The sequence below is a fragment of the Gouania willdenowi genome, chromosome 21 (genome assembly GCF_900634775.1).
Source record: "Gouania willdenowi chromosome 21, fGouWil2.1, whole genome shotgun sequence".
Lineage (NCBI taxonomy): Eukaryota > Metazoa > Chordata > Actinopteri > Blenniiformes > Gobiesocidae > Gouania > Gouania willdenowi.
Window position 1 is genome coordinate 2,722,436 of NC_041064.1, and position 22,625 is coordinate 2,745,060.

General features: G+C 38.1%; 1 protein-coding gene across 1 annotated transcript in view; it reads right to left on the reverse strand.

Annotated features, from left to right (window-relative positions):
• The window catches only part of dnah7 (dynein, axonemal, heavy chain 7), a 95,052-nt gene that overhangs the window by 26,895 nt on the left and 45,532 nt on the right, over positions 1-22,625 (reverse strand). Inside the window, exons 38-50 of the mRNA XM_028436073.1 lie at positions 21,759-21,927; positions 19,319-19,445; positions 18,105-18,324; positions 16,955-17,581; positions 15,255-15,500; positions 14,869-15,098; positions 13,232-13,562; positions 11,743-12,089; positions 11,483-11,663; positions 10,576-10,761; positions 9,358-9,521; positions 8,815-8,969; positions 5,779-5,969 (exon numbers count right to left, since the gene is read on the reverse strand). Coding sequence (XP_028291874.1) covers positions 5,779-5,969; positions 8,815-8,969; positions 9,358-9,521; positions 10,576-10,761; positions 11,483-11,663; positions 11,743-12,089; positions 13,232-13,562; positions 14,869-15,098; positions 15,255-15,500; positions 16,955-17,581; positions 18,105-18,324; positions 19,319-19,445; positions 21,759-21,927 — 3,174 coding nt within the window. The remainder of the gene's footprint in view (positions 1-5,778; positions 5,970-8,814; positions 8,970-9,357; positions 9,522-10,575; positions 10,762-11,482; positions 11,664-11,742; positions 12,090-13,231; positions 13,563-14,868; positions 15,099-15,254; positions 15,501-16,954; positions 17,582-18,104; positions 18,325-19,318; positions 19,446-21,758; positions 21,928-22,625) is intronic.

Below are 22,625 nucleotides of genomic sequence, written 5' to 3' on the forward strand. Positions count from 1 at the left end.
TAGCTACAAGTCCACAGCACTATGAACTACATGGCCAGTATAAAAACATTGGAATTGAAAAATAATGTAAAAACTGTTGATTTTAATTGGGGGTATAATATTTCAATTGTTAAAATTGTCAATGTGTTTTTAAGCAGCATGACTTGTATTTTAAAGTAAAATAAGGTTACTATACTGTAATTTAAATTGTGTTTACAATGGGATTTTTTTTTTTGGTGGGGGGACATGACCCCTGCATCCCCACCATGATTTGCGCCCCTGTCCCCTTTGTCCAAATACAACATTTTGCTCAGAATACTGTGAAAAAACAACAATAGAACACAATGATGGAATAAAAGCAGAATGAAAATTCATGGAGCTAACAGAATTTGACACAAATTTGACATAAATTGTTCATTGAGAGATTATTAAAAAAGTGTGCAGTGCAATAACAATTCCCTTAGGTCGGAATTCTGAGGAAAAAAGGCAGAATTCTAAATTTAAAATCATATTTCTTGAGGAAAAAAGTTATTATACTATGATTTTCATAGTCTAACCCAACTTAATAACTCAGTTCAACACAACAACTATTTTTATAAACATTTTTTTTATTCATTTATTCTTTCATCTTTTTTTAAATAAAAGTTTCTTCCTGCATTCAAAGGAGAAAAGAATATAAAGAGAGGACAGAGGAACGTTTTAAATCATCATGGGGGGGATAGAGATTAAGAGTCAAACTTGAGGTTTATATTGTTCTAATGTTTGGTTTTCCTGGTAAACCACTGGTGGATTCTTTTCCATAGAGGTTTCTTTTTAGGGTGGCTGGAACGCTCTTCTTCTAATTCCACATCTTTGGCTTTCAGTAGGTTCAGTGCTTCTACCAGGGCGTTCTCCAGCAGGGTCACCTTTTCTTTCACCTGCTCCTCCAGACTGCAGTAGGCCTGCTCTTTTGACTTCACCACTTCTAACATGTTGGCGTTCACCTCCAACAGTTGGTCGTGTTGATCACTTTGACTTTTGAATTTCTCCTGCGTCTGCCTGAGATCGGCCCTCAGAACGTCCTTTTCAATGTTCTGCTCATGGAACTCCTTTCTGGAAACGTCTAGAGCCAGTATGAGATAGGCCAGGTCCCTGTCTAGTAATTCCATCTGGTACGTTGTAAAGGATGTCTTGTATCTCATCTCTTCACATGTGATACACCCTGGTGGTGCTTGGTCAGGTACCAGTGTGCAGCCTGGATCACAGGGACTCACTGGTACGGTGGCTGGTGGATGGTTCACCTGTTCATCATCACCCTTGTCTCCAGGAGATGATGGTTGGTCTCCCTTCATCTTCTGCATCTGAACCTTCTTCCTACGAGGTGGCTTTGGCGGGTGGAATGACGCCCCTCTGAATTTGTTAAATAAGGGCTCAGAATCCCCAAAGTCACTAAAAGTAACGTCCATCGCTGGTTTTTGATCCATCGTCAATGTTTCAAGAAACAAAAGCAAGAGAATGTTCAACAAATAAGTGGAGTTTTAAAGCTGTGAGCTTTGATCTGTGTGTGCTACTCTAGAAGTATCCAGGGACTTTCAAGTCATGTTGCTTTCATCTCCTGTGTTTGTTTTCATTTCTGTTGTCATGGTTACAATCAACACAACATTCTAAATGATGATTTGCTGCTGCTTTGTTAACAAATAATAAAATAATGACATTAAATAAATCAAAGCAGCGCTAAGAACCCCCCCCCTCCAACACACATGCATGTTGTTTGGGGGGGGTTGAATTAAAAGCCAATGAGTAAAAGTGAATTTAAAGCAGGATTTGAAAGTCTTCAGTGCGGGGGCCTGTTAGACGTTGGAGGGTAGCAGTGTCTCTCAAACGTACCCCCATACCCCCATTTCTCAAATAGAGGTACGTATACCCCTAGGGTTACGCAATGACACTACAGGGGGGACTTGAGGGAGAGAGTGGAAAATTAACAAATAAAGTGTCAGTCTTTGTCCCCCCCAGGCATGAGATGACTGGAAATAATAAAAACTATAGAAATAAATCTATTCAGGAGCCACTAAATCTATTTTTCAACCTATGTGGGGTCGCCTGAAATTTCTGAAAAATGTAAATAGTTTTTTCTAAGTAGGGTTCTAAGGCCATAGGAACCTATTGTTCTTGCTTTTCTTGGGAATTTTTGGTTTTTCCCCTTAGAATGCCCAAAGTCTCACCAAAATGTGCACACACCTCAGGCCTGCTGAACAATTACATATTTTGGTGCAATGAACAAAATTGCTAAAAAAAAAATTGAGCACGGCGCGCACTTTAGACTCCATAAATACGATGGAACTGCACAACTGGCAGGTTTACCCAATTTGTACGAAATTCACTACGTGCATTCTTGACCCCTAGATGAACACAAAGTTACCAATGACCCACGTCTAAAACCAAACAGGAAGTCAGACATCTTGAGTCAAAGGTCTTAAAATGGCAAAACGCATTTGCGCAAACTAGTCTGAGGGGCTTCATCAGATTCACTTCAAACTCAACCAGAACACTTAGGACCCACTCAAGATTAAAAATCATTGAAATAATTTGCGTATCTCCAACGGTTTGGTCGTGGCGCCGCCGCAAAGTTGCAATGCTAATTTCTGAAGCACGCCACAATTTCTAAAAACTCATAACTCTGACACACAAAGTTCAATCAGCCTCAAATTTCACACAAATTACATTTGCCAAAGATTATTCATGAAACATTTCCCACCATGCCTTGCGTTTTTGACTGGCACCATTTACAGTCATGTTCATTGTTAGCAACTATGGCACGCCATAACAGAAAAATGCATATAACTAATATACAAAATTCAAAACTGCTTCATATTTGATACACATGTTGACTTTCTATCCCTAAACAAGACTCAATGTTGATATTACCCATCATGCCTTGCGTTCTCAGAAGCTACAGAATACACAAACCTTTACACAAATTATAAAGTACAACTGAATATGCCACAAAACTTAGAAATATACAAAACTTTACTAAATGAAAAATTTTTTGGTGTGAATGTGTAGCTACAAGTCCACAGCACTATGAACTACATGGCCAGTATAAAAACATTGGAATTGAAAAATAATGTAAAAACTGTTGATTTTAATTGGGGGTATAATATTTCAATTGTTAAAATTGTCAATGTGTTTTTAAGCAGCATGACTTGTATTTTAAAGTAAAATAAGGTTACTATACTGTAATATTTATTTAAATTGTGTTTACAATGGGATTTTTTTTTTTGGTGGGGGGACATGACCCCTGCATCCCCCACCATGATTTGCGCCCCTGTCCCCTTTGTCCAAATACAACATTTTGCTCAGAATACTGTGAAAAAACAACAATAGAACACAATGATGGAATAAAAGTAGAATTAAAATTCATGGAGCTAACAGAATTTGACACAAATTTGACATAAATTGTTCATTGAGAGATTATTAAAAAAGTGTGCAGTGCAATAACAATTCCCTTATGTCGGAATTCTGATGAAAAAAATCTGATTTTAAAGTCAGAAAAATGTCAGAATTTTTACGTTAAAGTCAAAATTCTCACTTTAAAGTTGGAATTCTGAAAACACAAAGTGCATTGAAGTTATTGATGAAAATCAGCTTCTTGGTTTTATTTATTATCCAAACATCTAACACACACACAGCTCTGTGTACATGTCTTTTGCGCGCTGGTTTAATTTTAATCCAATCAAGAGATAATATGCACTGACAGAGTTGTGGCACAAATATAACGCCATACGTGCCGTGCTTCAGATTGTTGTGTAGGGGTCCCACGGTACTACAGTGATGACGTGATAGAAACATAAAACACACGTACTGATCCATCAACTCTGATTTGAAAACTCTTCAGTGATCAGATTTATTAAATCCAGATGTTCTGAGTCAGTCCACGGACACGTTGGTCCGTTTCCAGACAAGCGTGCAGTGACCACGCTGTTGACGTCATCACAACATTGTTACAGCTTGTTTTACGTGTTCTTTTGTTGTAGTGAACTGCCGTGAAGTCTCTAAATGCATGTGCGCACTGTGTGTTGATGCACTGATGTATATTCTGCTTGCTTTTAAAATGTAATCTGATTACTCGTTTTTTAATATACTGTCACAGATTACAGTTACAATTTTTTTTGTATACTGATTATGTAACACTGATATTTGTAATCCGTTAGTCCCCGAGCCTGCTAATACATAGCGACTGCAAGCAGGAATCGTGTGAACAGGTATCGACTAGTCAGCCTGGACATTACTTTGACATTGCTTTTACCGACCACTTGTGTCATGAAGTAAAATCAATGTCAAAACAAAAAAAATGGAAAAGACAAAGACAAAACAGAAAAAGCTATGACAAAATGAAAAAAGAATATACTACATTTGTATATTTTTTGGATTTCCTTTTAATTTTGGCACTCCTGTGATTCCATAAAAATCAAGGGTGTCAAACTAGTTTTACCTTGAGGGGCCACACGCACACGTACACACACACACACGCACAGCAATTTGAATTTAAACCTGTAAAATGATGATCTATAAATAAAAGAAATCTAGATGTATTTGTTTTAAGTTGTAATAATATATTAAAGATGCTACCCGTAATCACTTTTTATTAGATAAAAACATAGTGTAGGCCTCATAGATCAATGCATCAAACATGATTAACTGCAAAAAAAGGTAAAAAGGTCAAAATTGCAGCTCAAAAGTTTGTTTTTATCTCCACTGTAAACACTGTTTATTGGCGTTGTCAGGGAATGTTGGTGCATTGCATTGTGGGATGTTCAGTCCTGTAGACGAATGCATAGAAAGTGTTTTTACTTCATTTTTATTGTGAACTCCAGATATTTAAAAAAGTCAAATATTATGCATCAAAGATAAATAATGGATTTATATGTAATAAAAACACATGTATGTTAGTGCAGTAAAATGTATCAATTGTAAAAAAATAAAACTGTGTTCGTCTATAGAAGAGGTTCTCAACCTTGGCATCAGAAAGGAGTCACCAGATGCCTTTAAGAAACTAACAATGTTTTCTGAACAATTTCAGCCCATTTTTGCAACTCGACCAAACTCGTCATATTTCAACCTATTTTTATCACTTTTTTTTGCCATTGTTGCTGATTTTAATACATTTTTGCTAAATTACTCCCATTTCTGACACTTCATCAAACTCCAATGTCTTTTCTACACATGTTTTTCACTTTCAAGACATGCTCACTACTTATAAACCCTTTCCACCACTTTTTTCACCTACTGTCACATATGTTGACCCATTATTGTCACTTTTAACCTCTTTTCACCATATTTTCACCATCACCCTTTCTTGCCATATTTTTGCTCTTTTAATGCATTTTTGTTACATTTCTGCCACTTTTCAACACTTCTAACCCATTTACACCACTTTTTCCACTTAACGTCACATATGTTGACCCATTATTGTCACTTTTAACCTCTTTTCACCATATTTCATGATTATTTTTGCCAATTTAACCACATTCATCATGTATCATGCTTATTATTTGCCAGTTTAAACTAATTGTTCCAATATTGACACTTTGATGCCTTTTTTGTCCACTCTAATTTGCAACTTTTAATCAATTTTTGTGGAATTTAAAATCTCATTTCACCACCTTTTCCCCCATTTTTGATCACTTTTAACACATTTTATTTCTGATTAAAACAAGGATTTACATCTTCTTGATGACATTATACTACAGTGGGGGTCCCTGATCTCTTTATTTTGGGGGTTGCGGACTGTAAAGCTTGATGACCACTGCTCTACGGTACCTTAACGGAGGTCTCAGGCAGGTAGTGGGGGTTGCGTAGCTTGGTGGTCATGTAGAAGCGAAAGTCTGGGGAATATTCAATGGTGGAGTCTCCCAAACGGATGCACAGGTTTCCTCCCTGTTTGAAGGTCTGTCTCAGCAGCAGAGGCTCCAGGATGGGGTCCAGTTCTTCACCCACGTTCTCCAGCAGCACTGAGAGCAAACGCTCACATTAGAGTATTCAAACTGAGAAAACACTTTTTATTTTTTATTGGTTTCAACAGATTTGAGTTGATGACCATGTGTTTTTCCTCAGGAACCAGAAACTGTTTTATAAATACTTGAAGTCCTGTCATTAGCATGTGTTTAACATCTTGTATATATGTTTATTTTATTCCTGTGGTCTAATTCCTTCTTCCTGAGATGATGGTGCAGACATTTCCAACCCATGCTGTTCCTCCTCTGTATGAATCTTTAACTCCGTCCTTGGTTCTGGACTGTGATACATCATCTTTCACATTTACACACAATCAGTGAAGTGCACAACAGCAGATCTAAAACGCCTCGCTCCCACGCCATCAATAATAATACCACTTCACATTAAGTATGATAATGCTCTTCTTATGTGGGGAACATTAGCTCATCTATTATTGACGTTTCGCCCGCAGCTGGAAACAAAAACTTTCACACAACTTCCAGGGAGAAAGTAGTTCCACGCCATGCAGGCCAACTTTCTTTTCCAAATCAGGTCAACACTTTCCCGACTGCTTTTAGGGCTCTATTTTCCCATCTGGACGCTTTTTTACGCGCCTGCAGTTACGCGCTTCTCTTCTACGTGTATTCTCCGGTCCAGGCTGCTGACACGCCCACCACGCATAAGGAGCCAAAACGCGTGTATGTGTGAATGAAGGCGGGCTGAAGAAAAGGAGGCGAATGACCGTAAAGCCAGACTTTAATTGGAAAACTCACATTTCAGGGCTGCTCCACCCACAAAAGTGGGATGAAGGCACTCAGCGACTGACTTAGGTACAGGAGGAGAATAGCACAGAAACAGCAGACTCTATTCTCCCATGCACTTATGTGCATGGGAGAATAGAGTCTTTAACGTTTAATTTGTTTGGAACAACAACTTCAGACTGCTTGGATTTTGATGATTAAACGGCACCATGTAAAGCTATTGTAGGTATGCAGGAAAAGATGAACATATTTTTTCTTCTATGTTTTACTGTCTTGGGGTTTTTCCTCATAAGATCTTACAAAGTTATGAGATTACAAGTCATTTTTTTTTTAATTATTATTATTTTGCAAAACTGAAGACTTGCTGGAGGGTCATTACATGTAATTTCACAATGACCCACGCACTTCGCAAGCACTGAAATTTTTACCAATTGTTCCTTAATTATTCAATAGTCACAATGTCATTTTTTTTGTTTGATTGGATAAATACTTTTTGAGATATGGACAATTTAGTGACGGGGGGTGTGTCCATATTTTTCTTACATTTTCAGCTTCCAATAGCTCAGGAACTACAGCACATAGGAAAGGTAAATGTGGTATAGTAATACAGCTCCACCTACTCTCTCAGAATATAGAATATATCCTATCTGGTGAACATGTCAGCCCACAAAAAATACACACCACCACCTCAAAATTACGATACATAAAACAACAGCAAAAATACACAAAATTACTGGACAAATACACAACACGACTTCAAAAATACACAAAATGACAGAAAAAATACACAAAATGCACAAAAACACTCAAAGTAGTGTACTGAGGGCTCAAACATGTTCCAGACCCAAACACACACTGACTTTGTGACTATTTAGAGGAGCTGACATGTCCACCAGATAGGATGTATAGCAGATCTTTTTCTATATTCTGAGAGAGTAGGTGGAGCTTATTACTATACCATATTTACCTTTCTATGTGATGGAGTTACAGATATATTGTAAAAATAAGGATGAGCGAAATTCAACACAACCCCCTCACTGAATTGTCCAATCAAACTAAAAATGTACAGTGTGACTACAGTGGTAAAAAACCTGAAAATGTGTTTAAATGACAGAATTGAAATCATATTGTAGAGTAGACTAAAGGTGAAGGTTTCTGTTTTACTTAAAGGAGAGGAAATACAAGTGTGACTTGCTTCACTACTGTAAAAATACAGTGACTATAACACGTTTATTCTCATGTTTTTCCTAAAAAATTCTGGAGTTTCACATGGAGATGATGTAACAATGTAATAATTCATACACTGCTCATTTAAAAGCTTCCACTTCTGAACAGAATGTGTTCTTTAGCAGCATCTGGTCCGTGTGGTAAAGGGCGACATCAGCAGGTAACCATAGGAACTGTTTCTGCTTTTTTGCTGTTGTTTCAGGGGTTTTGGTTTTTTTCCTGTCATTTTGAGAATTTTGAAGTCATTTTCTATATTTTTGTTGTCATTTTGTGTGTTTTTATTGTCGTTTTGTGAGTAATGAATCATATTATTTGTATTTTTTTGTTGTTTTGTGTGTTGTTGAATTCATTACCTCCACAAAGGAGCTCATATTTTCACCGGCGTTAATTTATTTTTTTGTTTGCCTTGTAGCAGGATTACGTTAAAAGTATTTTACAGATTTTAACAAAATTATAACCAAAGATAGACCTTACAAACATGGAAGATTCCATTACATTTTGGAAAGGATCCAAATCAATATACTGATTCTGGATCAATCTCAAACATTGGAAAAATATTTTTCGCTCATCATAGGCAAAATTTCAAAAATTCATATCTTGGGTCGTCATTGACCGACCTTTATGAAATTGTAATCAATCATGTCAGGTTGATTCTTCCATGTGTGTTTTTGTATATTTTACTGTTATTTTTGTGTATTTCTTTAGTTATCCTGCGTGTTTCTTGTCTAATTTTGTGAATTATTGTTGTCATTTTATGTATTTTTCAGTAAATTTACATTTACTTTAGGGGCCAGAGGGTCGCATTTGGTTCCTGGAGCCACCAGTTGCCCATGTTTGATTTAGTGCATTAGTCAAAGTAATAACCCATGTTTACCAGGTGTTCCAAACTGGATGCAGTTTTCCAGCGTGCGCACAAAGTCAGCATCACTCAGTTTAATAACGTGCAGACTGTTGTTTTTCTCCATGTTCTTCACCCACTTGTTGGCCTGGCCTTGAGGATCGATCATCAGAGGCCACCTTCTGGCATTGCTGTGAACACACACACACACACACACGCACAGGTGGGCATGTGCTGCCGTGTCAAGGTTAAAGGTCACATGTTGTCTCAGTGTGAGACATCCTGACAGCAGGGGGCGATGTGAAGAACAATAAAAGCAGTGACTGTGATCACGACTACACCCCTCAGCTCACGGAGCGCCAACGTACTTTGATTAAAACAACAGGAATTATACCTGAAAACATCCTGACTTTACTTTTTGATTTTCACTTCTGAAGTGCAAAGCACGAATGCAAAAAAGAGAACACAAAAATTAAACACAACAAACACAAAAGACCTGTCAGCACCCCCCTGACAGGTGTCTTCTGTGTCTTCTTTCTTGCATTTGTGTTTTTGTGTTATATTGCACACCTTACTTACGAGATCATAATAGCGTTGTCGGTGGAGAAGCTGTCTGATGGTAGACCAGCGATGGTCCAGGAACGAATCTTCACTGCATCACCCAGTGAGTTCATGAGGGACATGTTAGAGGAACATGGAATCCCACTGCTCTGACACATGTTCATCCACTCCGCGATCTGATCCTGTAAAAACACACAAACCACGTATTCACATTGTTCCAATGGAAAGAAAGAAAATATGCAAAACAAAAACAAAAAAGAAGAGAGAAAATGCATACAACACTAACAAAAATACACAAAATAAAAGAATATACTAAATGAAAACACATTACACACACAAAACAAAAATACAGAAGATAAATACGAAAAGACAGAAAAACAAGTAAAACAAAAGCACACAAACTGACAGAACAATATACCAAAAAACAGAAAAACACACAAAACACATAAGACAACAAATAAAACACACCAAACAAGAAAAAAAACACACAAAACAGTGAAATACCACAACAGAAAAATGCACACAATGACAACAAAAAACACAAAATAATAACAATATAACAAATGAAAATACATTATACACAAAACAACTACAAAAATACACAAGATGACTACGAAAATAACAGAAAAATATGCAAAACAAAAGTAAACAGAACAACAAAAACACACAAAACAACAAAACATGCTTTGAAACAACAAATAAAACACACAAATTAACAAAAAATTATACAAAAACTGAGACAGAAACACACAACATCACAACAAAAAAAATGCATAAAACACCAAACAGAGAAAAACATGCAAAACAATAAAACACAAAGATAGAAAAATACACATAATTATTTTTAAAAAACACACAAAACCAAAACAGAAACATTTTGTCTTTCTTGTATTAATGTAGTCAGTATTTTAAATGCCGACACGAATGTTGATCACATGACAAAATCAGATGTGATAAAAGTTGTCCATCTCTCATCTAAAAATCTTACAGTAGAACCATCAAGGTATAAATGTTAGCACCAGACCTTTTATGCTTAGGTTTAAAAAGGCCATAAAATAAAAAGGTTATTATACATCATGAGGTGGTATGAAGAACACTGGGCCCCGAGCAGAGTAGAGTTCATTTATTACTCAACCCTCATCAGATCAAAAGAATATTATTACATTCTGTCGTTATTCTCAGTGTGTGAGCATGGTAGTGGAATACTAAAGTGTAAAAGATCTCCCGTGTGTGTACCTGTCTGTAGCTGGAGGTGAAAGCTCCCAGATAAGCCACTATCCCAGCTGAGATGAGGATGTCTCCTGTCAGGTTATCGTAGAGCGTTCCCAGATTAATTGCCATTTCACTCCAACGTGTCTTCTCTCCGCCCAAACCTCCAATCAACTGCTCGGCTCGCTCCAGCCGTATGGTGCACAGATGTGCCTGAAGGAGACAGGTGAAATGTTTGCTGTTCACAGGTTGAGAAACGTGTCAGAATCATTGCCTTATCACATTAAATAAATGATATTTACTGACTGAGAACATCCCTGTGACCCTGAAAAACAGGAACAACCGAGTCTGAAAATGAATGGATGGATGGATGGACTGAGAACGTTTCATTCGGTCATATCGATGATGATGTCAGGATTACCCAAACCTCTTCTCCTCATTTATAGTATTATACAATATATGTAATATGATTCAGAACAAAATAACCTTTAGAATGAAATTAACTGTTGCCTTCACACAGAAAACAATAAATACTGAGCTACATGTAAACATATCTGCATACCTGTGGTAGCCACGTTTCTGCCTCTATAACATGAAATAAAAATCGCTACCGCAAGTCATAATTATGAGTTAGTAAAGTCAGAATTATAAGAAAGAAAGGCAAAATTATGAGATAGAAAGTCAGAATAATGATAGACAAAATTATGATAGAAAGTCACAAATATGAAAAATGAAGTCAGAAATATGAGTTAGTAAAGTCATAATTACAAGAAAGAAAGTCAGAATGATGAGTTAGTAAAGTCAGAGTTATGAAAAAGAAAGTCAGAATCATGAGAAAGAATGTCATAATTTTGAGTTAGTAAAGTAATAATTGTAAAACTATCTGACTTAACTAATTGTAAATTATTTATTTCTTTTATATTCCGTATCGTACCTGTTGCTCCAGGTCAGCTTTCTTTTTTTTATTAGCATCCAACGTCTCCTGAAGTTTTGCTAGTTTATCTTGAGCTTCTTTTAGCGCTGCCTGTTTCTTCTGTAAACTCTCCATGGCCACCTTTAGCTCCCCCTCAGCCTGCGCCAGCTTCTCCTTCTTCGGGGCCACCACTTTGGCCACTCTGTGGGAAGAACAACACATCTATGTATATAACTCACTATCGTCTATGAAACACATTGGTTTAGAAGAACTCTACGTACTTGTCGTACTTGTCCATCGCACAGACCCATTTGCACATACCCTCAGCTGCAGTGGACGCTGACTTGACCTTAACGGGGTCAAAATCGGGATTGGTGATGTATTTGTTGCGGATGACTGCAATGAGATTTGTCGGTATGTTGTCTTTGTCGTAGTCGTGGAGGCTCTGGAGGAACCTCAGATCACCGAGGAGTTTCTTAGCCGGGCCCCAATAGTCGTCTACTTTCTTCAGAGAGCCGGCGGGGTCTTGTACGCGATCGGGCTTGATGCCTTTGAGAATACAAATGGCCTCCATGACCAGCTTGACAGCATCAGGTGGGCTTTTCATAGACTTGACCACAGTGATGTCCTAGAGGTGGAACCAACATCTGCATCAGTATTTAAGACAAGTGGAACACCGGATCTCCACTGGATGCGTAACTACTCCATAATCAGCCTCATCTGGGATGCATAACTGTTGCGGTGAGGACTAGGGAGACGTCATTAATTCATGCGTAATCACGCGATATAGCGAGTTATAGAGAATACAAAGAGAAGCACAAAGCCATACAAACAGTTGATTGTGTCCTTGGAGCAGAAGGAAATCCACTTGGTCCTGACCTGTAGATCTTCAGCTTTTGTAAAGATTATTGTGATCGACGCTGGTTTACCAAAAAATACAATAAATCAACTGCAGCTCATTCAAAATTCTGCAGCAAGAGTTCTGACCAAGACAAGAAGGAGAGCACACATTACTCCCTATTTTAAAATCTTTGCACTAGTTGCCTGTTAGTTTTTGCATTGGTTTTAAAATAATTCTATTAGTTTATAAAGCACTACACAGCCCCGCCCCCAGACTACAGTACCTGTCAGAGATGGATTTAGTTTATGAGGAGTCGAGAGCAGCACGATTTTTAAATGCAAGATAAAAACCTATTTATTCAGTCTGTCTTTTATGTAGCACTTTATGATTTTTATAATGTTTTTATGCTAATTTTTAAAAATTGTTCCCTTCTCTGCTTTGTTTTTATCTCTGACTGTTTCTTATTTTATTATGTTTTTAATTATTTTATGCATTAGTCTCTAAACCTTTATCATTTTTAACTTTTGTCATTCACATTAGCACATTTCTGTGAATCAACAATTGAATTTGTAAGAAAGGTGCTATAGAAATTAAGTTTGATCGATTAATTAATTGATTGATTGATTGATTGATTGAACCATGGATAAGGTCAATATTGTATAAGAAAGCTGGAGATAGGCACCAGCAGACCCCCGATGGAAATACAATCCGAAACACAAAGTACTTTATTTTGAAAATAAGCAGGATGTTTTATTCTGTGTCTGTGCACTACTTCCTGTCTCACATGAGCTTATCTTTGCTGAGTTTATGCGGCACTGAAGTTCTGGTGGAGTATCTGGTGGAGAGTTCTAGACTGATGGGGTCGTTACGCAGCAGTTACACATCCAGTGGGAATTCGATGTAAGAAGTAATAAAGCCTCTGTCTTTACCTGATTAGTGAGTGTGTTCAGAGCAGCTAGAGCGGACTCAAGGATTGGCATGGCCTCTGCCAGGTCGGCGTCACACTCGTCTTTGATTGCCTTGGCAGCCATCGCTTGCTCATTAGCTACCGCCTCGTCCTCTTTAACAACCTTCTCTGTTTCAGTGGCTTCCACAGACTCACGTTCCATCACTACCATGGTTTCCTCCACCTCTTTACTGGCCACCAGTAGCTGTGGCTGCAGAGCCTCTAGCTCAGCTTGCATGGTGGTCACCTGGTCCGCGGCCGATTCCAGTTTATCAAGACCCACCTCGTAGCGACGCTTTAGCTTCATCACCTCACTAGAAAACAAAAAGAATTTAAGACACAGAAAATTCTGCTGTCAGTTTTACTCTCAAATTGTTAAAACAACTTTTTCCAAAAACCTGCAACTGTCCTCAAATTATTTCACAAAATTTACGAAATCAATCAAACTAAATCTAAAAAACAGGAAAATTTAAAGTGAATATCCTCTTCTCACATCTTGTCCAGACCGTTAGGCCGGATTTTATAAACTCATCAAAATGTCCTGGTTTCCCAGGGACCCTAAACGCATCCCAGTTAAACGTCAATTTAAATGACCATAACTAAGCTACTATTTGCTCTATCTGAGAAATTCCAGCAGTTTCTGAAAGCTAATGAGTTGCTCTTTACAAATCGTCACACAAGAGGATAAGAGAAGTTGAATAAAGTCCAAGACGGATCGAAAGAGACCAAATACTGGTGGATTGAATTGAAAATATCAGCAGGAAGATCCTCCTGGATGATAAAACCTCTATGGACGTTCAGAGAAGAGTTTGAAAATCAAGGAGCCACTGGGATAAACTTGAAATTTAGGAAGTTGAAGTAAGTTTTCCATTATCTGGTCTGGTCTCCGTGACAACACACAGAATAAAGCTGAGTCAACATGGGACCATGTCACTGCAAACTTGCACGGTTATTTATGGAGTGTATATTTAATGATTATTTTGCAGTTTGTTTTTTTTTTCATTTCTATGAGGAGATGTTTGTCGTTGTTTCAGTAATTGAGAGATTTTAAGAAGGTTTATACGGGATTAGATTTTTCAACAACAGCTTGTTATAATGCATAATAAAGGTGATTGACTTGAGTCATTTTTTTAAGTCCGTTATAAAGAGAGAAATTAATGTTTAAACCTTATGGACAATAACAACTTATTTATCTACTGTATTGTATTTTGTTGTTACAAAGTAGATTTAAGAAAAGGTCGAGTACTTTGAGTATGAAGAGGTCGAGCAAAGTGTCCTCGTTTTTGGAAATAAAAATATGGTCATCCTAGTTCCATACTTTATATATCACTTATAGATTGAAAGTAAGGCAAAGTCATTTTGAAGTGTATTTTCTTCCCACCTAAAATCTGTTGCTTAATTGAGAATAAACTGCTCTGTATGTTGCCCCTGAAATGAAAAGAGTTTGACAGCCATAATTTATAGAATTAGAGTTTTGCAATAGCAAAAGTTAGTGTAATTTGCATTTGCTTACATACTGTAGTTGCAAAAAACCTCTGAAAAAATCTGCAATCTTTGACTGGTCAGCTCTGCATGAATAACGAATTGATGAGAATACAACATCATCACTAGATAACTTACGCTCTTTTTTTCTCCAGCAATGTTTTGAAAGTAGAAATGAGTTCCAGGTATGACGTTGGGGTCACATAGTTGTGGCGCTGCAGCTCCTTCAAAAAGCGTGAGGACAACTCGATGGTTGAGGTGTGGAAACTCTTGCACATGTTGATGCAGCCTGATCGAGTCCTCTCCGTCATCTCAACGTCCTCTAGGAAGCGGCAGGCCACCGCCTGCAGGGCGTCATCTGGCCAGCTCTAGCAAAGAAGGACATTCATTCTTACCAATTAGCTGGAATAAAAGGCAACAGTTTCCTTTTCCCTGTTTGGTGATTTGCTTGTTATTGGCCAATTACTGAGGTGCGTGCTAAAACTGTCAGTGGAAAGGACAGAGAGTGTTGTAGGTCACAGTACCTGGAACCAGTTAATGGTGCAGCAGTTTATGAGAGCGGGAAATCGTCGCAAACGGTCCCTGAAGGCGTCTCCGATTGGACTCATGGCTAACACCACGTGCAGCTGTGTGCGACAGCGCTCCACAAACATGTTGAAGAGGGACAGGGGACTACCATCGCTCTGCTTGTCTCGCTCTCGTTGACGGTCGAGGACACGCATTCGCTCGCAGATCTCTTGCTTCTCGTCAACAGCAAACAGGTTCGGTACCTTAGAACCACCACCGACAATATCATAAACATGTTGTTCCTCTGGTGTTTTCATTCATATTCATTTAAAGCAGACATGGGCAACTAGCGGTTCTGGGGCCACATGCGGCCCTCAGTCTAATTTTATGCGATCCCCAAAAATTGTATTTCAAGAAGTTGGAAGGAATATAAAGCCCAACATAACACATAAAATAACTCCTAAAACACACACATCGAAAGCAAAATGCACTCAGTACCCAAAAACACACAAAAAACAAACACTCACAGACACAACTACTTAAACAAACAAAACGACTCCGAAAACACAAAATTACACAAAATGACAAAAAAAAAGAACAAAAATACAGAAAGTGACCCCAAAAATGCACAAATCAATGACATGAATGCAGAAAATGACAACAATTACAACAAAAACTGACAAATCAACAAAACCACCGACAAAGTAAAAAAAAGACAAAACCCCCTTTTCCCCCCATGCTAATGATGCGATAGGTCATTATTCTAAGCCTAGATGAACGTCGACCAAAACCTCAAGGTTTTGTCAGCTTCAACTTAGAAGGCAATCAAACAGTAACCCAGTGGTTCCAGAACTGTTGGGCTCGCCTCCTGGGGGGCGGGGTTTATTGAGCATGAAAAATGTTCAAAACATATTTTTATTTATTTTTTGACACTCAAAGAAATTTTTTTTATTACTGTTTTAAACCTATTGTGTTGATGTTCTGTTGCAATGAGGGGGTTCCTGAAAATCTTTAATTTTTAAAAAGGGGGGTGCAACAAAAACATTTAGGAAACCCCTGGACTAACTACACTATTTCTTTAGCTGCTTACCCAATGCTTTAAGGCAGAAACTGTCTTGCCAATACTCTAAAGGTGCATTCACACCGAACGCGACTTCAGCGACTAGATAACATTGAAAATCAATGCAAAGCAACTAGCGCAAATTTTTTACTTTTCAAGTGACGCTGTGTTGCAAAATCCAATCGGCAACAAGTTTCTCCCTACGTCACTTCCCTGGTCTTCACGTTACTGTGATTATTTTGTATCATATTCATTTTATTACTTTTTAAAAATGGGACTACGTTACAGTTTTAGTGCCTGTGTTCCTCCATCTTGAAATCACGTGATTGATGATGTCACACGACCCCACTATTGAAGGACTCCCACCCAAATAATCTTAATATATCTATGCATACACACATTACATACAGCTGTGTATCCATATTTTGTGCAATTTTAAATTCATGTTTTTTAATCACGTATATTCGTGCTAACCATGTGCAATGATGTTAGCACTTAACTAACAACTAATTAGGCCAAGGGTGGTGTGCAATAATTTTAGCACTAACCAACCAGGTGAAAAAGTGCGACTATCACGGTTGATTTAAGCAACTATAGTTGTTGAAGTTGCGTTCGGTGTAACGCACCTTAATACTACTTGCATTATTCTGAACCTACCTCACCAGTGTTGAGCAGGTTTCCGATGTCCTCTAAGAAGGATTCCATTTTGATCTGCGTGTCTGTGAAGAGGAAAACGCCGTGTGCTTCACTTTGCGTGGACTTCTTTAAGATCAGTTTCAAATCCTCACGCCATTCAGCCATCCCATAGGTTTTGGAAATCTCCACCTGGAAGAGTTCTGCCTGAGCCATGTAGGCAGCTAGACGAGTGAGTGACTGACGCCCACTCCCGCCAACGCCCACCAGCAGCGCGTGGCCTCTTGGCTGTTTGAGGATACGCGAAATGCGGCAAACGTGCTCGATGGCAAAACGAAACAGGACCAGGTTCATTGTGGCTTTGCTGATGTTGTTGAACTCGTCGAGGTGGGACTCCACCACCCGTCGCAGCTGGTCCAGGTTGTGGACTTCGCGATAGTTGCGGTCGTCGCCCTTGGGGTCGTGGAAGTCACAAAACATGAGGCTACGCAGGTCATCTTCAGTCACCTCTCCATCCTGGTCCTGGTCCAGATGATGGAAGACCTGATGGAAACTTTCCTTCATGTGATTTTCAAACACTTCCTGTAAATGTCTCACAAGCCATGATCGATCTGTGTCTTGAACCAATCGATCATAGTATACCCTCAGGACCTGAGAATTAGCAAAGCAATGGAAAGAAGAGAAAGACACAAATGATAAATCTAACTTATACTCTAATCCAGTGTTTCTTAAATGAATACCCCTAGGGGTATGCAATGGCACTACAGGCGGTACTAAAGATAGAGAGAGAGATAGAGAGATAGAGAAATTAACAAACGAAAGCATAAAAAAAGAGGTTTTATAATATTTATTTTTAGTTAAAAAGGATAATCATACAGAATATTACCAGCAACTCACAAAACGACAACAAAAAAATATACTGAATAATAAAAAGAACAGACAAACAACAACAAAATGACACCAAAAACACATAAAATGATGATAGAAATTATCTTGTTTAGAACATGAACTGAAAATACAAAGGCAATAACTCTATTCATTAAGCACTAAATGCTGTTTCGTTCCACTTATTTACAAAATGAGATTCTTTAAAATGAGAACCACAGCTCTATAATCAAATATAAAACCTCTACTTTGTTGTCAAACAGTTTTTAACATGAACATTAAACAATACCTCATGGAGCCACAGACGTTTGATGACAGACGCTTCATCTGCAGTCTCTGGCCGTGACAGGCAGACGCCCTGAATGACCCGCGACACGTCTCGCAGATTGAACAAGTAATGAGACTTTGTGGGGGTCGGTAATAAGTTCTTGGTAGCCTCTTGGTAGACTGACAACGTGCTGTTGACAATCTGACAGGTCAGAGCAGCAAATGGCTTGGGGAAGGAAAACCTGTAGATGAATCACAGACAGTGGATGTACTGAATCATCTGAATTTATCTTTATAATGCAATTTGCATCTGGAGAACCTTCACAAAGAAAGACACCTGGTAATATTTTGTGATTTACAAAGTCATCCTTAAAGGGATCCTCCACTGTTTTACAAATCTTTGAAATGTACTTAGAAGATCCAAATACAGAGCAGTTTATCTTAGTGGGATGCAGATTTTAGGCAGGAAAATTAATTATTTACTCATTGTGCCATAGTGTGCACTTCTATGTATAAATAAATTATAAAATATGTTAAATATTAAAGCAATAGGTGACAGATATCTTCACTTCCGATTTATTTGATTTTGTGATCAATTTTTATGTATTTTGTGGAATAATTTGAAGAAAATTGTTCTTTTAACAATTTCAGATTAAAAATGACCGCCATCGTGTGATAATAGCATGGGGAGTTTAATTTAATTTGTGTATTAATTTGGAGATATCTAGCTGAGATATCTAAAACAGAATTAGTTTGTAATTTATACAATAATTCATGTTTTTTTTACTTATTTGCTTTCTGTTGCAGGCCGAATTGGATGCTCTAAAGGGCCAGATTTGGCCCCCGGGCCTTGAGTTTTACACCTGTGTGCTAAATGATCTAAAAATCAGGGTGAATGTTTCACTCCAATGGAAACAATGGGATGTTTACAGGCAGTGGGGCCGTGTGACATCATCAATCATGTGATTTCAAGATGGAGGAAACTGTAAAGTAGTCCCATTTTTAAAAGAAAATTAAATTAATATGGTGCATAATAATGTGTTTTGTTAGACATATATTTAATAATACGTACATTTAAAAGATTTTAGGCCAAACTTGTAAAAACAGTGGAGGATCCTTTTAACAATAAACTACAAAAATGTTTTATTTATTACAAAAAAAACAAACAAAAGTACAACCATGTACTTATACAGATTTAGTGATGAGTATTTTTATTACACTGTATAATAAACGTACCGTATGTTGAAGTGCCAATCTACGATCCGGGAGAAAATGGTATACATGGTCTTCTCATCAAAATCGTTAATGGTAATAATGTTAAAGTGGCGCAGGAATCGGGGTGTAACAGGGTTCCGACCCCCACCTAAGAAACAAAACAAACAAATGTAAACTGCAAAAAAGGAAAAGACATTTCAGCATTTTTGCCTGCGGGGTAATTTGTGTGCAACAGTGAACTGTAAAATAAATACATCCAAGAACTGCTCAAATGTGTTCAGTTTTGTGTGTTAAAGCGGTAAAATGCTTTGATAGCTAGCATGTGACAGCAAATATAGCTCCTGAGAGTCACACTCTATTCTGCAACTGTCTAAGTAGACAGCTTCTGCATTTACACCCATTGTTGTAGTGGAAGAGATAAACACTGTTGTAAAAACAGAACCTTAAGGCAGTGGAAAGCTGCTCCTAACAGCAGGGAGCGCTTTGTTAGACTGACTCAACAGCACATGAGTGGGAGGGAACAACAAAGTAGAACCTCTACACACACTACAAACACAAAAACTCAACATTTAGTACACAGAGCAACACACGCACGGCTCTTCCTCAGGGCGCTGCCATTGGTGGCAGAGCCTGCTTTTCTATTCGTCTCCAATATTCACAGTTAAAGCCTCAGATTTTCCTTCATCTCGAAAAACAAGCAGAAAAAAACAAAAATCACTTTCCCAATTTTTAAGTTTTCTCTATCTATACTATAATGCAAGAAAGGTCTGTGTGTGTGTGTGTGTGTGTGTGTGTGTGTGGAGCGCATATCTCCCTGAAGCAGTGTCTGTTCGATCTGAAACTTTTGTTAACAGCTTGCACATAGCCAGAGTGTGTGCATCCATTATTTTGGACCTATTTGGTGATTACGTTGCAAAACGTTTATTTTAATTTTATGTTGAACGCGGGTTAGACTGGACATGAGAGGGGGAGGGGCATCTGGATATTCTCTGGCTCTGTACTGTGAACACATGCTCACAAAGTCTGTGTAAACATGCACACTTCTCTGCGAACACGGCATTATAAATGCTGATATTTTCACCACGTGTTTATAACCTAATGTGTACCTTGGATGTATATGCCGCAAGCACACAGAGCCGTTTAGAGAGAAAGTTGTGACAATGGAAGTATGGAATAGATTCAAATAGTTGCTGGAAGTTATTGGTAGCCAATGGCAGTGGCTGTGCTCAAAGCGAACAGCGAAACATGCACATTTCTTCGCAAACATGTAAACTGTGTAACATGTTTGTGGGTAATTCATTTTTCCACTGGTTTTTTTTTTGTTTTTTCTTGCCGAAGGAGGGTCTAAGTCCAGCAAACATTGGTGCAAACTTGTGTTCATGTCATATAGAATTAAACCAGGGAAATCATACACACTATTTTACTTTGCACCCGCAAATAAACCCCTTTATAACACTACAGAATACAGAGTATGTAAGGCAAGGCAAGGCAAGGCAAATTTATTTATATAGCGCATTTCATACTCAAGGCAACTCAATGTGCTTTACATGATAAAACATTCAATTGTTTAAAATCAATAAGAACATTTAAAATCATCAGTAAAATCAATAAGAACATTTAAAATCATCAGTAAAATCAATTAAAATCATCAGTAAAATCATCATGACATCAACAACATGACAAAAAGTCTCTCTCTCAATCATATGCAGTAGAGAAAAAAAGTGCCTTTAACTTTGATTTAAAAATGTTCACATTGGATGCTGACTTCAGCTCCGCTGGCAGTTTGTTCCACTTCTTTGCAGCATAACAACTAAAAGCAGCATCACCATGTTTACTGTGAACTCTGGGCTCCACTATCTGATCTGTGTCCATGGATCTGAGAGACCTGCTGGGTTCATACCTGACTAACATGTCACTGATGTATTCTGGACCAAACCCATTCACAGATTTATACACCAGCAGCAGAGCTTTAAAGTCTCTATGTACATCCAACCTTCAAACACATACTCATTTGGCCATAATTGACAACTCTATTTAGGCTCCTCCCACTATATGAATACATACTTCAGACGGGCACTGTACAAGTTTATTTAAAGTCAGGAACACAGAAATGTCTCACATGCATGTTTTAGGACAATATCACACATTTACTAGCTACACTGAGAGGGGGTCGCTAGATGCCTTCAAGAAACTAAGAATATTTTTTTAACAATTTGATCCTATTTTTGCTTATTTTTACAATTTTTCTGCAACTACAACAAACTTATTGCCATATTTTAACCTATTTTCATCTCTTTTTCTTGCCATATTTTTGCTCCTTTTAATGTATTTTTGCTACATTACAGGAAAGAGAGAGCAGTGAAAATGCGACCACCCTCGTCGAGAAGCACAGTAAGACTGAGCATGAAAGAAAGGTGATCACGCACTCAGACCATCTTCTGGTTGTAACAGGTGAACTCACCAGGTGGTCCCATAGCACACATAATCTGGATATCCATCAGGTGGATCGATGAGCGGTCCTTCATGTCGTACCAGTTCCAGTGGTCGAGCCACTGACGCAGCAGCTCCACTGGAGGCTGTGCACCGTAAACCTCTCTAGATGGCATGTTCACATCATCCACAAACACCACCTGAGAAAATGTTAAAGTGTAAGTCCACCCCCAGGTTTTTGCTGACCTGCCACTAGGGGGAAATGAAAAAAAAACCGTCTCGATTATGGGCGTAGTTTCCAGAGTAGTTAGGACACGCCCAGTTACAGCAGCCCCGCCCCCACAGCGCTGCACAATTCCACATGGAGCTGGGAACAGTTACAAGTTGTTATTTTGTGAGTATTCATATTTTTCTGGCATTTTGAGTGTGTTTGTGTCATTTTGTGTATTATTTTTTTGTCATTTTGCATGTTTTTTGGGTCCTTTTGTGTGTTTTGTTATTATTTTCTTTTCATCATTAGTGCTTCTGGAGTTATATTGTCACTTGTCATGGGTATTTTGTGTATTTTTCTGTCATTTTGAGTGTTTTTGGAGTCATTTTCTGTACCATACTTATTTACCCACACTAATAGTAACCCTGAACAATGTCATTGTTTGTGTTGCACACATCCATGTTTCATGTAATTGCTGTTAATCAATGTTCACAGAGGGCTGTGATTTGAGAAAACCAAGTCCCTATTTCCATGTTTTATGGAAGGGGCGGGGCCAAAAGTGACAATTAGTGACGTCACTGATCTAATCTCAGCCGATAACAAAAACAAATTGTAATAGCAGCGTTCAACCCATAGAGGGCAGTCACTCTGACATTTTACAACTAAAAACATTAAATTTAAATACTT